The following is a 17,339-nucleotide window of genomic DNA, read 5'->3' on the forward strand; positions in this document are numbered from 1 at the left end:
CCAGGAACTTAATTCTGGGAGAAGGAGCAGCTAGGAGGGGCTGAGATTGGGAGAGGCTGCGGGAAGGAAGCCAAGAGAGGACCCTTCCCACTGCTCTTTCCTCCCGCTCCTCCTAGCGGGGACCCCTCAGGTAGCTGCCTCTGCCGCCCCTCCTCCTCCCCCAGAGCAGACACACACCTGACAGTCCGTTCCCTCTCGGGGGAAGAGGGAAGCTAAGAGGGAGGCGCGACGAGTGGGAGAGAAGGAAGGAGGATAGAGGAGTGAGAAACTGGATAGCGGGAAAGGAAGGGAGGAGAGGCGAGAAGGAGGGAACAGGGAAAAGGAGAGCGAGAGAGGAAAAGGAGAAAGACAGGAAAGGAGAGAAAGAAAAAAGCAGAGAGAAGATGGAAAAAGGGCAAGAGGGAGAGAGAAGGGATAGGGATGCAGAGGCAAGGGGCAGAGAAGACAAATCAGCAGAGAGAAGGAAGGCTAAAGAGAAATCGAGGTTGAAGAGAATGGGAAAAGGGAGAGAGGTGCGAGGGAAGAAGGGAAAGAGAGCGCGGGAGAAGGGAACCGGCAGTGGGCTCCCAGCCACAGAGCGCACCGCTCTGAAGACGCCCGCAGGCTGCGGGCCCCCTACTGCTGCTCCGCGGTTCCCGGCTCCGGGCTCTTGGGCAGGCGCCCTTACCTGGTAGTGCCGAGGGCCTAGCCTGGCGGGGCGCGCCCCGGCCCGTGCCCGCTGCTGGGTCCCGGGGGCGCAGCCCTGAGCTGATCCAAGCGGGCGCCGCGGCTCCGCTGCAGGTCTGACCGGCCCCGGCGAGAACAAGAGAGCGAGACGGAGGGGGCGGGGGAAGGAGGCTCCGCCTGCGGAGGAGCGAGGAAGCTCCGTGCTGCGCGGGAGAGGGGAGCCCAGCCTCCGACCCTCCCTGGCTAGCCCGGCCCGCGCGGCGGGGGCGGGGGCGGTGCCTTGCGTCCGCCCCTCGGCGCTCCCGGGCGCATACAGATGCTGCGCCCCTCCCGGGCCAGGCCCGCAGCACCCGGAAGAGCACTCAGGAGGGAGGAGGCCCGGGCCACGGCCCCAGGCCATTTCTGAACTGGCTGGGAGGGTGCTCCCAGGTACGTAAAGAGATCTGCACGCCAGGGGGCAAAGGGCGAGCGCGCTGCGAGTCGAGAAATTAACCCACTGCAGAGAGGCCCGGCGGCCGCTCCCGGACTGGCTATGGGTCTGGCGTGTACCCAGGCCGCCAAGGCGTCGTCGTCGTTTTGGAAGCCCGTGGAGGGCACAGTAGCAGGTTGGCTGGGGTGCGTTGAAGGACAGCAGAAGGGACCTGGGAGTCCAAGGGCTACTGTCAGCCCAGAAACGGAGGCGCGACATTGGCAGGAGGAACAGAGCTGGGGAGCAGAGCCTTTTCGGAAGCTCTGTTACAGGAGCCTACTGGGCGAGGGGCTGCCGCCCCCTGGCGGCAGCTATGGGAAGCGCCTCGGAGGCTTGCAGGTGACTAGATGCCTAATCGCGGAGAAGACTGGGAACCCAGAAACGGAGCTTTCTTTGCTCTCCTACAACTACTGCCAGAAACAGCTAGGACGCTTCACTTGCTTGGGAATGGGTTCTTCCTTTCCATCCTCCGGTAAGAAAGACCCACAGCTTTGTTCTGCTTAGAGCCAGGGCAAGAATGGAGGGCGGCAGGTAGTCTGCTCCAGGAACCAGCCTAAGTAGGGCGTATGGAATGCAAGCAATGCATTCCATGCTAAGGCTATCCTATTTGGCTCTTAATGGGTCCTGCCCAATGAAGCATTCACACACTAGTTAAAACTAAGTCAGATTTTTTATTATTTTCCATAGACCACATCATTTAATAATAATAAAAAAAAAATAAAAATAAAAAATGAACAAAAGGAAAAGGTGGATATAAAGTGGAACCGGTGGGCTTGGTGGTAAGAGGCAGGGGCTACAGGACAAGAGAGACTGGGAACTGCAGGGGCCCCGGGACTCAGGAAGAGATGCTGATTCAGCTCATAGGTGACCCAGTCCTGGCCCCGGCTGTTCCCAAAAGGAGGGTGTTGAGTACCCAAGGGAGCAAGATGGAGAAAACCACAAGAGGCTTGAGGGTACCTGGCTATTCCTCACCTCTGGGCCAATCACCTCCCTCCCTAGCCCTTCCCTCTCAAAGACTCAACAATGCTAAACAAGAGAGAAAAGGACTAAGTCCCAAGATAGGTTAGGGTGTAGGAGGTGGTGGTGGCCACTGCTCCATGGGGACAGGTGGCAGCCATACTTCAGCACTGGGCAAATGCGTGTGAAAGACCCTTGGTTCCAGGGTGGTGGTGATTGTACCTATCCCTCTGTGGCTTTTACCCCCTGGGGCAGGGTGGCTGATGTCCACAGCTCTCTCTAGTCTTTTCCCAGCTAACGGCGCCCACCCCGGTCCCTCACAGGTGTGCTTCGACTCCGACTCCTGCTGTGGCGCTTGGTGTCTCTTCGATCCCTCTCCCTGCCTCGTTCCCGGTCCCTTTCCCTATCTCGATCACCCCTGTCTCGTTCCCTTTCCCTCTCTCTCTCCCTGTCCCTCTCCCGGCTGTGCTCTCGACGTTTCTCCCGCTCCAGCTGTCGGTTCCGTTCCCTCTCAGCTTCCTTCTCCCGTTCCTTTTGCTCTTCTTCTTCTTGCTCCTTTCGCCGCTTCTCCCGCTCCTTGGCTCGCTCAGCCCGCTCTGCTTCCTTCTGAACAATCTATAACCAGGCAGGAAAGGCAGAGAACAGGCATCTTAGCCCTGCCCACATTAGTCCTGCACTGTCCATCTGGATACTTGCATTCCTAGCTCAGGGTCACCGTCAGCTTTTCTTCTGTCTCCATATGAAAAAAATAAAACTAAAGCAAGAATGGGGAAGTGGGGGTTTCTAGCAATCATGTCTTTCCCTATCTCAGCATTCTTCTCCTTCCAAGTCTCCAACTTTTGTAGAAAAGGTGCTGTACCATTTGTGACAGGACTCTGTCACTTCCCTAGTTACCTGTACCCTAAATATGAACATATCTTTTCTCTTTAGTTCGGTATATAAGCCTAAAACTCCCAAAGGCTCATCGGAGAAAAATGGATGAGTTTATAAAATGCAGATTTCTCAGCTAACTAAAATTAAGCTCCAAGTAGCTTGGCTGGCACAAAAACCTCAGTTCCTGTCTTTATATGAACTTTCTGCATTTGGTTTTCCTATGGCATACCTTGTGTTATGCTCAGTTCCACCCCCTTGCACTGACCCCATGCATCGATGCAACTTTGAGCAGGTCAGGAAGGGCAACACTTACCTGGCTGTCTGTCAGTGGGAGCCAATAGATGCAAGGGGCTGCCTTGGTTTTGCGGAAAAGGTCATCCAGCAGCTTGGCTGGTGGTTCCTCCTGAGCCTTTTCTGGGGTGGAATAAATTAAATCAGATTTGAAGCATATGGCTCTGTGTCCCATCCCATTGGGTCCCTTTCCCACTTGCTACTGGGGCACATGTTGCTAAGTACCTTTCTTCTCACTCTTCTTTTCTTTAGACTTCGCACGTTCCTTGCGGCGCCGGTCACGGGACCGTGATCGGGAACGGGGCCCTTCTCGAACTTTGTCCCGATCCCATTCACGCTCTGATCTGGTCCGCTCCCGCCGCTCCATTTCCCGTTCCCTCTCTGCCCACTGTTCCCGTACCGCCCGCTCCTGCTCCCGCTGCTCTGCCCGGGGATGCTGTGGTGGCTGGGCTGGGGGTGGGGGCGGGGGGTGCAGGGGTCGTGGGACCCCTTGCTCCTCTGCCTTAGTTTCAGAGGGACGGTCCACCAAGAGGCCCCGGTGATAGTCCAGCTGTGGGTAGAGGAGGGACAAGGACAGTCAGGATGGAGATTTTATCACTCCCACTGAAGGAGCCCAGTAGCAGAGGTACAGAGACTTTTGAAGTCTCATGGCTCAACTAACGGAACCAAAGCAGAGGGAGAAGAACAACAAAATCTCAGTGACTGCAGGATTAGTCAGGATCTCAGCTGGAATCCAGCAGGTAATGGCTTCCCCTACCCCTCCTCCTCCTTCCTTTCCCTAGGTTTCTCACCTCATCTTGTTCAGCATAGTCAGCACAGAGGAATTTGGGATTGGACTGGGGCCATTTGACCCCATGCAGAGCTGTGCGGGTGGCAACAGCTTCCTCTACTGTTGAGTACTGGTGGAGGAAGGCAGAAGGCAGAAGATCACAATATAGCTCCAACTCCTCCCATTTGCCAGAATGCCCTTGTATGTGCCACACTGGGCACAAAAAGAAATGTATGCCATAACCTATAGAATCAGTTTTTTTCTCCTCACCGTTACAAAGCAGTGAGATTTAATCTTGTCAATCCAGAAGGCCTCTTCCACCAGGGTTCCTGTACGTCCCAGTAATTCCTTTAATTGGCCTAAAGTGAAGGGACGAACCTGCCAATGAAAATGACTTTTAGGGACTCAAATAAGGCAAGAACAATACTCAAGTACATAGTCTTAAAATTTCCCAAGCTGCTGTCACCAGAGTACAGCTTCAAGGGGTTAAGGGATGTGGGTGAGAGCAGAAGTTACAAACCCTCTTGTAGGAGCATGAGAAGAGTGATAACATTTACTGAGACATTATGTGCTAGGCCCTCTGCTAAATGCTCTACATATATGAAATCCTCAAAAGAACCCTAGAAAATAATACTGTTTTATTCCTATTTTTCAGATGAGGAAGCAAGTTGAAAGATTAAGTAACTTGCTCAAGGTCAGTGGATGAGTAACTGGCAGGTTTAGCAGCAGAACCTAGGAAGCAGGAGTACAAAGCTGAAACTATTAACCCTAAACAAGGCAGGACTGTAGGAAACCATGACTTACCAAATTGGAGATGTGGACTATATTACTGATCTTGCCCCGGGGTGGGGAGGGCACCTGAGCAATTCTGACAGGATCATCAATTGTAATGGAAACTCCAGACTTCTGCTGGCTAATGGAACGTCGAGTTAGGGTATCTCCTAAAGTCACTAGCAAAATAAAATACAAATGGCTTTTAGTAGGAAGTAATGCTGGCTTCCATTTCTCATTTTTTCTTTTATTCCCTCAAGTCATTTTTCTGTCTGAATGTAGTGAGCACCCATTATGTGCAAGATACTGTGCACGGCTAGGCTCACTATGGAGACTCAAAGACTAAACAGATTCAAACCTACCCCCTAAGCAGCTTAACAGGAGAGGGAGGTAAGATAGATACATAAAACACAGCAGAAAATCTTAAAAGACTTAAAGGAGACCCAAATAAAGTGCTCTGCAAATTCAGGGAGTTGCATTATGTCACATTTGCACGTGTCACTCACCTTTCTTTACTTCATGCTCCACAGGTGGAGGTAAGGCCACCTCTACTGAAACTTGGGGAGCTACAGGGAGTTCTGCTTCAGGCTCCTTCTCTTCTTCCTCTTCTTCCCTCTGTCCATTCTCCTGGCCCTCTGCTGGTACTACCTTTAAAGGTATCAGACAATACAGGAGGTTGTTTTGTGTAAACAAGTTGGCATATTCTTGGCTTCTGGTTCCCTGGTGAGGGAATCAATCTAGGATATTCCTTCCACTGGGGAGATACTTTATTAAGTTCATCTCCACCAGATACTGGGATTGTTAGTGTGCCAACTTTGCTATGAAGGTAACTAAGACAAGAGTCCACAAACTTTTTCTGTGAAGCGCAAGACAGTAAACATTTCAGGCTTTATGAGCCATATAGTCTCTGTTGCAACTACTCAACTATGACAGTATAGTACAAAAACAGCCATAGACAAGGATAAAGAAATTGGCGTGGCTGTGTTCCAGTAAAATTTTACTTACAACAAGCAGCAGGCTAGACTTGGTAGTTTACTGCTGCCTGAACTAAGGGACAAGAGGCATTAAAATCAAAGTGCCAATTAACCAAACCCTCTGTACAGGGAGATCTCCCTTTTAAGACTCTATCCTAGCTCCTCAGTTGCCTGATCCATGTCCACTGATCCCTCCCCCCTACATGGGATACAGAAGCCTTACCTGAGTGACTGTTCGGCATATCTTCAGCCCCTTGTCATGGGTCCCATCATCACCATTACGCTCAGTCTCATCCTCAGAGATGCGGGAGTCATCAGCATGAAGATCCACAACAGCCTCCTGCCCCACCAGGGGTTTGATGTCGGGGATGAGGCTCTGGGACACAGATACCCCCCACCCCGTTACACTGGGCCCATGTCTACTCCCACCTTAATGTGTCTCATCCTCCCTTCCCTGGCTCCTCCCACCTCACCTTGAGTGATTCAGTGGTGATACTGATGGAAGGTTTCTTCTGTGTGGTGGCTGTGCTGGCGCCCCAACGTCGTTTCCGACCAGGCTGGCCCCCCTCTGTGTCACTGTTTCCAGCTGGCACCCCCTTGGTAGCTGCTGTCCCCAAGAAATAGGACCCAACAGTTAGACAGCCTCGGGCCCTCTGCTGGTTCACACCACAACACCCACTAGGCAGCCTGCGGCTGGAGTTTTAGTAAAAGGTTAAGGAAATCATGTTTGGGGACCGGGGAAATCATGGCTTCAGAGTAAACAATAAAAGGACTGGAGGTACTTCTTGACAGGTAGAAACAACTCATCTATTCATCAGGACAAGGGAGCGGTAACTAGTTTGATTAAGCAGTTTAAACTTTTAGTGGTTTTACGTAGGTATACATACGTAATGTAGCAGAATAGAAAAACAGGAATCAGAAGAAACAAGATGATTAAGGGATTACTAAAATCTAATTAAAATTAATTGAAGATGATTGTGATATGGGCATCCTTTAGGATAATTTTCATAGATCGATATTTAAATTATAATCTTGTTATACTTTTGTCAATCTAAAATTCTGTTGGGAAAATGTTTAAAAAATGTTACTGTTTGCAATGAACTGAACATTTACATTAGGTAGATAAACTCCTTGGAGAGATCAATCATGGGAGAATAGAAGGACTGTGTGTGCCCAGGGAGACAGCTTGGGGGGCAGGAGTACACGTGAGGGAAGGACACAGGGAGGAAGTAACTGTGGACAGGAAGTAGGAAGAGAGCTGTTGCAGTGTGGGAAACTACAGTCAATGTCATGAGACAAAGTGTATGTGAACTGCTTTGTGGAAAATGAACTTGCTCTGTAAACTTTCACCAAATCACACACACACACAAAGTTACTGTTCAAGGTACGGGACACTTTCGTTTTCTCAAATGCTCTTATAGAATAAAATGTATATTGGTAATCTTCACCATTATAAAGGAGTTCCTCAAACCCACTCCTAGTTTTGAGTATTCAGGTATCTAAAAAAGATAAATGCATCTAGGACACACTGTTGACAACTCACAGTATATCTCATTGGTGGTAAGAAAGGAACATGACTGAGGATATAGGATTATCTACAGTTTTGAATTTCAAAATGGAATCCTGCATATGCCAAGAAAATGCAGATTCATTGGGGGAGGGAGCAGGATGGGAGAGGCCAACAGAAAGACAGTAAAGAAAATGGGAATCTAGTTTCCTATGAACTCAGATTTTTATGGTATTCTGACCTTTATCAGGGATTTGGGGCAGACTTACAGACAACGGAGATCTTCCTCTTGAATGATTTGGGCAGCGAGCTCTGTATAGAGAAGAAAAGGGGAAAAAAGAGAAAGAGACACACCCCACAGAGAGGGGGGGGAGGAGGTTAGATGGCAGTCTTAGCATAGGCTTCAAAGACACATAGAGAGAGACACAGAGACAGACAGAGACCAAAACAGAAGCGGCAAACGGCAAAAACAAAGCAGAATCAATGCAAGTTAGAGAAAAAAAATAAAACTAAACATCACAGCAGGGAAAAGTGACCTAGTCCATATCACACCTATGTATTAGCTTAACCAGAAATAAGCTGGCATAAAAATTAGGTAGCCTTCTAGCTCTTCCAAGATGTTGTTCATGCCCTCTTCTCGTCTGTGTTGAAAGGACAACAAGCCCAATAAGCTGTGCCCAGAATTAAGTATCTAGTCCTCCTGGGTCCTGCCTTGTTAACTTGAGGAAAACACAAGGATATAAGGGAAACCAACTTTGGGATGGCAACTTTAACAAGGCAGTCCTTCTCCTTTTCTCATGTCCAGCCTGACTTCCTCTGACAGTGGCATCGAGTCACTTGGACAGTTGATTGTCAAGACTGCCCAGATGTTCACCACACTGTGGAAAAGGGCAACACCAGACTCACTGGAGATAAGGCTCATGAGCCAAGTGCCAACAAGAGAATTTGAAAGGATCTTTAGTAAAGGAAGGTTTTTATTAAGGGCATACTGTCCTCAGGGAGATTCTCAGACATTCCAACCACTTTACGTGGTTCTTAGCAGAGTCTGTTTCCTCACCAATCAGGGCTGATGCTTTAGGGGCTCTGCCAAGGACCAGAAGCAGTTTTGGGGCAAGTATCTGCCCAAAACACTCAGTGGGAGAAAGACTATGGACAGAGCAAAAAGTGGGAGAAGGAAAGAAAAGGTGGATAGAAAACTTTTAGATTTAAGTGCTTATTTCTGGAAAAACTAAGACCACCCTACTATCCTTCTAAAGGGTAGGGTAGGATCCTCTTGATGAAATCCATTTATTCCCATCCACCCCCAGCCCCGTTTGTGTTGTCTAACCAAGTCTCCTTGGTCTCCATTAAGGGCCAGCCTGACCCCTAGCTGGGCCGCTCTTGATGGGTAAGTTAGTGAGAAGAAAAAAAAGATCTTAATTAAAACAGGAAAAACATGAACCAAATAAATAAATAAATAAATAAATAAATCCAATAAACAAATCAGGAAAATAAAGAAAAAAGTTAAAGATATAAAAGGGGGGGAAAAAAAAAAAAGAAGAAGAAGAAAATAAAGAAGAAAATAAACTAGGAATATGACAAATGTTCCAGGTACCATCTCACACCTGGGATCTTCAGTTCAGCCAATCGCACCTCACTGTGTACTGTATCTAGTCAACCGACGGTCCAATCAGAATGAGCCCTCCCTGCTAGGCGCTGTGCAATTGGTGGGGGGTTGGGTTGGCAAAAAAGGTGGGCGCACGGCGTGGTAGTCAGCTCGGCATTGCCAGAGTCCTCCCAGGGGCGCAGGGGGGGCGGGAGGGAAACGTGTGGGGGGACGCTGCCCAGTTTCCATGATGTCAAGACAGTTCACTGGTGGTGGCCAGGCTCAGCCAGGGGTAGAGGGGGAAAAGGGGAGAAATATCAGTCCCAGCCCTGGAGGGGCATCATCTTGCAGTCCCTGATGAGATGGCCTGTGAGTAGCAGGAATGATCCTTGCCTTTTATCGTGAGAGGCAGGCAGGACCGTATGTCCACCAGTAGCATACTGCAGCAATACCACCACCCAATATTTGGAATCCAGGTGATGACTCCAGAGTCCCTTTCTCCTCTGCCTGTAACTGGGGAGGGGGTCCTCTCACCGAGTGGGATCATGGAGCCTCTGATGAAGGTAGCCTGGGGTACAAGGTGGGTATCCCCAGGACCTGGCACATGATCAGCTGCAAGGTCAGAATACTTTTCTTCTGAGAGTTGCGTGTGGTATCTGCTCAAGGACTCCAGCTGAGACAGCGGTTCCAGTCAGGTGGAAGGATGAACCCCTGCCTCCAGGGATGGAGAAGTTGGAGCAACCAACATGCGGCCCTTCACCATGTACAACAGGGACCAGAGGGAAGTCCATCTGATGAGCAAGTGGTGATACACGAGATGGGCTGTCATCAGCATTAAATCCCTGGGGCTCAGACCCTAGACTCTTCTGCAGGGTTCCTAGTCGTCACAGCTTAGTCGAGGGCCCCACTCGGTTATTTTACAGCATGACACTGTGATGACAAACATTGACTCTTTAGGTCTTGGTGCCCTAGATGGGGATCCCAACAGTCTGTAGCAAACAAGGCAACCCACAGTCCTCAAACAGGCAAGGGCATGTGGGCAGGCGCCCCAGCACTGATACAAGCTCTTCTTGGGGTGTCCCAAGTAGGGAGATGATGCAAGTCCACCCCATTCCAAATGCTTTCTGCTTTCTCAATACAAGTCTCTCCAGAACAGTGCTCTTCTTGGCCCCCTGATGTAAGCAAGACAGGGAGGCAAAAGGGAGGCCAGGAGCCCATATACGTGCCCCCTCTCTGGCCAAGACACCTGGATAGCAGACTCGGCTCTGATTGGGCAGCTCAGTAGCAGCGGGTGGGTCCAGAGGAAGAGGCGGCATCAGCGATTGGCCAGTTGGGCAGGGTTATATTTTACGGGCGGATTACCGTACATGAGGTACTTGGACAAAGTTTTACGGGGAAGAAGGACCTTGTAATAAATAATATTCTGCACATCAAATCACTTTCACCGGCCCCCAACCCCCGCAACACACACCAGAGAGGCTACACACACAACAGTCCCTCCCACCCATCACCCCACTCCCAAACCCAGCTAATTCTTTCTCTAATTCTCTAAGAGCCAAGACGACTTTGCTGGCTCTGATGGGGGGAACACCCTGAATGGAGTGGAGGGGACAATATAATATATATGCCAAAAAGAAGGTAGAGGGATCACAGATACTGAGAAAGGGCTTTCTGGTTCATCCCAGATCCTGGCTTCTAAGTAGATATATGTCTGCAAAGAAACCACTAGGGGGCAAATGAACAAAAATTCCTCAACATGGCTAATCTGGTGAGAACCACCAAAATCCACTAGGTGGCGCTTAGCTCCACTAGGCTTTTAAAAAGGAGGGACAGCTACAGGAGGCTAACACCCTAGGAAGCTTGAGGAGAGAGCTGGAAAAACTGAGCCTAGGTCTTTGATAAACAGCCATTAACTGACTTTCCAATTAGTTACAAAATTCCAGGAATCTGGACTGCACTACCCCCACCAAAAATGAAAGAATGAATGAATGAATGAGCCCTGTCCACATCACAACGGGTGTCCCTTGCTAAACCAGCGAATTCTCCGTTGGCCTAATCCTGATCCAAGTCCCTGCCTACTCCCTTTAACTTATCCCACTGTGTAAGAAGGATCACCAGAATGGGCTACTCTTTCCCCTAGGTCCACCCCTGCCCACCCACCCCAACAAGTGGTTTGGATATTTACCTCTTTCTTCTCCTCATCTTCAGCACTGCCCTCAGGGCGGTCATCATTGCTGACTTGGTCTGCAATAGGCATAGGGGCCTCTGGAACCTCATTCTCAGGTCTGTTTTCAGTTGTGTCCATGTTCACTTCCTCCTTCTCCTCACTGACAGTATGAGAAGAGGTTGGAGAAAAAGGCAAGAAAGAACCAAGGGGAAGAGAGAACAAGACATTAGCTTTTAGGTGAGGAAACCCCCATGCCTAATCACTTGGGTGGGATTGGAGGGCAGCTTTTCAGATCAGACTAAAAATCTAACCCCTATGGGAAAGTGAGAAACCGTTTTCCTTGGGTAAAAAGCATGGATCACAGAAACCACATCCACCCACTGCCCAGATGGGATAAAGCTGTTTATCTGTGGGGGGACAGGCTTCCCAACTGTTCTGAGGTAACTCACCAGAGTACTCTTATATGAAGAGAAACATCCCACTCTGAAAATTGTTCCATAAAAGTGACTGTGATTTGACCACAACCTATCCCCCTGCCTACAAGTAACTTTATATAACAAAACAGCATTAGAAACTAAGGGAAACCTATTCCCTAAAAAGATGAGAAAATACGGTCATGGCTGTAGCAAATGATCCCAACCTTGCATCTCATTAACTGCTTAATAAGTAAATTCCTGCTAACCTCTATGATCTGGAGACACCAGGAATAAAGAAAATTGGGGGTGGCAAGGAGAAAAGTTAAGGCTGGTAAAGGTTCACCAGTCAACATGCACCTCCTCTCATCCAAAAAGAAAAACTGAAACTGTTGACCGAGTTGAAATCTCAGAGACTAATCAGGCCACTTTTAGGAGTTCAGTTGAAAGATGTAAAAGCCCTCCTTACTTTCAGCTTTCATTCAGATTCTCCCACTCCCTCACACCAACTTCAAAGAAATAGAGAGAGCAGGCCTCCCAGTCAGGACACACCCTCCCCCACACCATACATCTTCCCCCCCCAAACACAGAACCCACTCAATCCCCACTCTTAATCAGACAAGTTAGCTTTCCCTTTCAGGCAGAGTTCCAGATTTACTTTAGATAAACTATCTTCCCATGTTTTTTTTCTGTTTTCACCCTTAACTCCTAGCTCATTCACACACACCCCCACCCAAATACTGGGGGAAAATTAAATCAAGATGACCGGGGGCCAAGCCTTAATAGAAGGGAAACCAAGCCTTCCCAGGCAAATAACCACCAAAAAATCCAGCATTCCCGACAGGCTGACACTCAGAGGTCAGAACAGCCTCCCTGGAGCAGTCAGGGAGGGATGCATGAGAAGGGGGGAGGGGAAAATCGGAACTGTGCCCCCAGCTAACAGGCCCCCACAGAAACACGCGATTCAACTGCCTAAATCTACAGAAAAAGCTTATCCACAAATTACCTATTTCCTACACAGAGAGGGCAAGTGGGGCCAATTAGAAATCGAGCAGGAAGGACAAAGGGGGAAAGCAGAATGACTGAAAACAAATCAAAACGAAAAGCGGAATGGAAGTCATGGGGAAGAGAAGGAAGATGAGGTGGACTAGAGCGATGGGGAAAGGGAATACGTGGAAATGTGAAGCTCTCACCCTTCTTTGCTTTCTGATAACATGATTTTTTTCTCCCCCTGGAAGTGCTGTTTATCCCTTTCTGGAATGGAAGAAATAACAAAACCAAACAAAAAAATCCTAAAAAAAAAAAAAAAAAAACCACAAAAAACACCTTCCTTGTTCCAAGATCCCACCACCTCCTCCCCAGCCACCCGATCCAGAGAGAGAAAATTAAGATGCAGCAACTGGGGAATCCAAAAAAATGGTAAATGGAAGGGGAGGAGGTGGTGGTGCTGAGGGGAGGCTAAAATAGATCTGGCTTTTAAGAGATAAGCGTTAGGTCCTCACGGCAAACCCCGAGTTCGGCTGGACTGGTCTCTCTGGAGGAGGAGGAGGAAGAGGGCCAGGCTGCTGGTAGTGGCTGGCTCTATTGTATTGGCGGAGAGGCAGCGATCAGCCGGAGACATGCAGGGGAGCCATCTTGCCACTTACCCAGCAGCCCGTGTGTGCGGATGGGGGAGGGCCCTGCTGCAGCAGGGGAGGGGAAAGAAAAGAGGGAGGGAGCTAAGTGAGCAAGGCTCTTATCCTCTGGCAGGCCTCAGGGAGCGGACTGTTGGCTCAATAGGCCTGGCCTTTTTCCTTCTTTTCTCAGGTTACAGCAGCTACCGAGGCCTAACCCCACAGGGAGAGGGTGCTCTCTCCTAGTCTTCTGAGGGGGTGGGGGAGGGGGCTGGGTAAAGAGGACATACAAAGTTACAGCTGCTTGCTTGTAAGATTCCAGAGAATAAGGGGAAGGGAAGGGAAGTAGAGCTGGGAGTGAAAAATGCATTAAAGAAGATAACAAAGCCAAAGTTGAAAAGACACAGAAGGGAGGGGCATGAGCAATTTTTATGGCCTACCACCCTCTACCCAGGAAGCCAGGCACAGAACATTGAAACCAGATCCAACCAGTCAGATGCTCAAGGTGGGGGTGGGATGGGAACTGGCACTACTAATCACTATAGTAACTGGCTGCTCACACCTGGAAATGATCACGTGTTACTACTCCAACCTGTTCTTTCTCTAGGGAAGGTGAAGGGAAGTGTAAGAGCAAGGAAAATTCCTTTTCAAAGTACCAGTAGAAAAGGGGGTGGGAGTCTCTGAAGAGATGACACACAACTTTATTTCATACAGTCTTTTAATAAGGTCACCCTGCCCCAGGGTCCACTGGAATCAGAAAGGAATAGGATAAACAGGGCATAGGGACCTTGGATAGGTGAAGCATGAAGGCTACTTCTTGGAGCAAGGGCTCCAAGGTGAGGGCTCTGAAATAGGTAAGGCAGAGGATTCATGAGACACTGAAGCAAGAGGGCTGTATTATAGGAGGTGGGGGAAAGCAGCTGCTGGGCAGAATGTGATCAGGAACTAAGGTATTGTCACTAGACAACATGGGAACTGGGAAGCAGACTCTAACCATTCAAGAAAGCTCTCTGAAACAGAGTAATAACTCAAAATGCTTATTTGTTAACTGTAAAGGTGTGCTCCTTTTGCATCCTAGCGGCAAAGGGCTCTGTTCAAGACAAGCTTCTGCTAATTTAACAGTTCAGTATTCTCATTTGTAATGCTGGAGTTTTCAGCCAGAATTAAAATTTCCTCTCTGCTGCTTAAAAATTTAAACCTACATATCAACTGCATGCTAAAGGTGTCATGTTCATATTTTAAAAGTTCTCATTCACATAGTGGTCCCTGCCTCCTCCAAAGTAATGTAGTAATGTAAGGACTCTGGAAATGGTTAAAAGAGTAAAATTTAAGTTATGCGTAAACTAACAAAAAATAAAGAGTGAGGACTTTGAAGTCACACTTATTAGGTTCCAGTCCTGGCCCTACCCCATTACAAGCTGTTTTATACTGGGCATGTTTCTGATCCTGTTTATCTGTTCCTTAATCTACTTCCGTAGTGATACTGCCTCGGAAACCCAAGGAGGGGTCGCTATGAGTCGGGGGGCGACTTGACGGCACACAACAACAACAACAATCTGTAAAATGAAGATAATAACAATATCTATCTCATGGAACAATGTCTAGCATTATCTCGATTCACTGCTGTCAAGTCGGATCCGACTCACGTAGACCCCTCTTTGGGTTTCTGAGGCTGTATCACTACGGAAGTAGATTGCCCAACCTTCCTTCCAAGGAGTGGCTGGTGGGTTTGAACCATCCGTCTTCTGGTTAGCAGTCAAGTTCTTATAGTCTGGCTTGCACAACATTGAACATCAAGGTAAGGATATGCATAAATGTACATACATTTCATAGGCCATTATCTCATTTGATGCTACCTCTGGGTTGAGTTTCCTTAGAGAAAACTGCTCTTCCTCTAATGCAAAGGCATTCAGTGACCGGTGAGACACTTTTCCAGCAGTGTCCCCATCACGCTGTATAATAAACAGCTGATTTAGGTGTTCTCCACCCCCCAGCAGAGCTCCACAAAGGCAAGAATTGCTCAATAAATATATCTGAATTAGGGTGTCATCATGGGTTCAAAATGGGCACTTAATAAATACTTGATGAACTAAAAGGTGTTTTTTTCCTTCAAAAATTGTTTTGGATAGAATCCCCACAGAGAATGTTAGAACATCCTCAAAAAACCCTTGCCCAAATGTCCTGAAATACTTTCAGCTCCCCAAGAAGTGGTTTCCTTGAAGGGAAAATTCTGTGACTGGAAAATTTTCAAGAATAAAATTTCCCCATGTTTTCTTCATCCTTCTTAAGATAATAGAGGTTTGTACCTTCTATTTCCCCACAATTAGTTTTGTGAGATCAAAGAATTCCCAAGAGTTTATTTGCAGAAGATAATGAGGAATCCTTGAAATTCCCTCAAAAGGGAACTTCAACTACTTGCAAGGTCAGTCTCAAACTCGTTAGCTACGTGTTAAAGCCCTACACAGCTTTTCTTTGTATTCCCTTTTAGACAAAAGGCAACTCTCTTCCCCTTATTTAAGTTTTTGCACAACAGTTGCTAACATATTTGAAAAATGCGAGAAAGTGCACCATGGGGGAAAATTTCTGCCCAAAGAAAGCATTTGTAGCTCAAAAGAAAAGGACAGAACTACTTGGAGGCTAATAATATCACATTACAATTCATATCTGAATATGAATGAGATTCAGAAAAGCTAATGGTAAAATAAAATAAAATTTCTGTAGGCATATGTTTGAATTTTAGTTATGTTAAGAATTCCTAAGGAGCTAAGGAAATGATGTAAAAGTTTAATAAAAAATACTGGGACCTGACTACCCTCAGGCAGTGAAATTTAAATATAGAATACTCTTAAAGAGCATACCAGTTCCATGATAACCAAGGACAATGTGCTTTTGGGTTGTCTGTCAGTCTCAGTGAGCAGAATCTGATAACAAATTCTACTTTTTCAGTATGCATCATTTGGGGTACTGATATTGTAGTTCCCCTAGAGAATATCAATTACATTATCATATTGGCTTAAAGAGCCATTTTCTGCCTCTTAAACAAGCAAAAGGACAAACACACATAGCGCCAAGAGCCTTAAAGTCATTATTGCCTGCTAGGAAGGGTGTATCTAGAAAAAAATTCAGTTTGAGTCAAACACTGCTGAGTGATGGTAAGTTGCCTACACGAGGTTCTCCCCCATCCACCCATTTTTCATTTTTTAAAATTTAAGAAGAAAGTATCATTATTTTCTGCTGTAGGAGAACATTTTTGTCATACCTATAGAAGGCAGAAGACTGGATTTTGGAATAGGGCTCAACTGAAATAAGACTGAAAGCTCACAAATTCCTGTTCTAAACAATGAAAAAGATAGCCTTACCTCATAAACCTAGCATTCCTCAGGGCATAATCAGAATCAGAATGGATTTAACCAAGCACAGCAAAAAGTTAGGGAATCTCTTCTAAGTGGTGAGAAGTCCTTGCAATAAAGTCTAGTTTTTTCTTTCCAACACTTTACTAAAAATCAGTATGCCCTAGCTGGTTTTTAAAGTCATGTGACATTTTGTTGAGACAGACAGGAAAACCAAAGTTAAACCACAAAGGGTCTTTTCCATTGAGTCTGTTGATCCCACTCTTACCAGAAATATAAGCAAACTTCTTAAAGATTTGTTTACCAAATCCAATGCCAGAATAGCCTATGAGTTTAGACCTTTGGGCCTATCTTTCAGTTAGTCTGTTGAATAGACCATCTGGCAGGCAGGCAGAGAGAAAGCAGGTAAGAGGAGTATGTGTGAGCTACTTCTGAGCTCAGATTTCATTTCTAATCTTTATGCTGCTCCACTGAACCTTGCCTAATAACAATGGACAATCTCAGTATTTGCCCAAGGTGTCACTTGCCTATCACCCTGTGAGGATCAATGTGACTAGATTACCTCAGTCATAAACTGTAGATCAAAGCCACCTTTACCTGGAAAGAAACACTCTGTACAGTCACGTGCCACATAATGTCCATTCAGGCAACATCCGACTGCATATATGTCTGTGGTCCCATAAGTTATACAGGCAGTATCTGGTTATGAATGAGATCCGTTCCTAAGTCTGTCTTTAGGTCAAATTTGTAGGTAAGTTGGAACAGGTACATATGTCAGTTACTCAAATGTCTGTCTTGGTAATAGTATATATTTTACTTTTCTGTGCATATAAAACCATGCAGTGTTTTCATGAGTATCACAAGGAGTGCATGTGTTCATTATTACAAACCACTGTGCATATTTAACTCAAAATTTCAATACAGTAGGTTTTAT

The 17,339-nt window shown here is 47.2% G+C and overlaps 1 protein-coding gene across 1 annotated transcript in view; it reads right to left on the bottom strand.

Moving 5' to 3' along the window:
* Window positions 1-2,386: 2,386 nt before the first annotated feature.
* Window positions 2,387-17,339, bottom strand: part of ACIN1 (apoptotic chromatin condensation inducer 1) — a 31,400-nt gene continuing 16,447 nt past the window's right edge. Inside the window, 11 exon segments of the mRNA XM_042782357.1 lie at window positions 2,387-2,707; window positions 3,279-3,379; window positions 3,482-3,806; window positions 4,048-4,155; window positions 4,296-4,403; window positions 4,830-4,975; window positions 5,303-5,444; window positions 5,994-6,146; window positions 6,244-6,377; window positions 7,547-7,589; window positions 11,048-11,189. Of these exon segments, the coding sequence (XP_042638291.1) occupies window positions 2,387-2,707; window positions 3,279-3,379; window positions 3,482-3,806; window positions 4,048-4,155; window positions 4,296-4,403; window positions 4,830-4,975; window positions 5,303-5,444; window positions 5,994-6,146; window positions 6,244-6,377; window positions 7,547-7,589; window positions 11,048-11,189 (1,723 nt within the window).

This window comes from Orycteropus afer, unplaced genomic scaffold (genome assembly GCF_000298275.1).
Source record: "Orycteropus afer afer isolate SDZICR_OR568_19922 unplaced genomic scaffold, OryAfe1.0 scaffold00292, whole genome shotgun sequence".
NCBI classification, from domain to species: Eukaryota; Metazoa; Chordata; class Mammalia; order Tubulidentata; family Orycteropodidae; genus Orycteropus; species Orycteropus afer.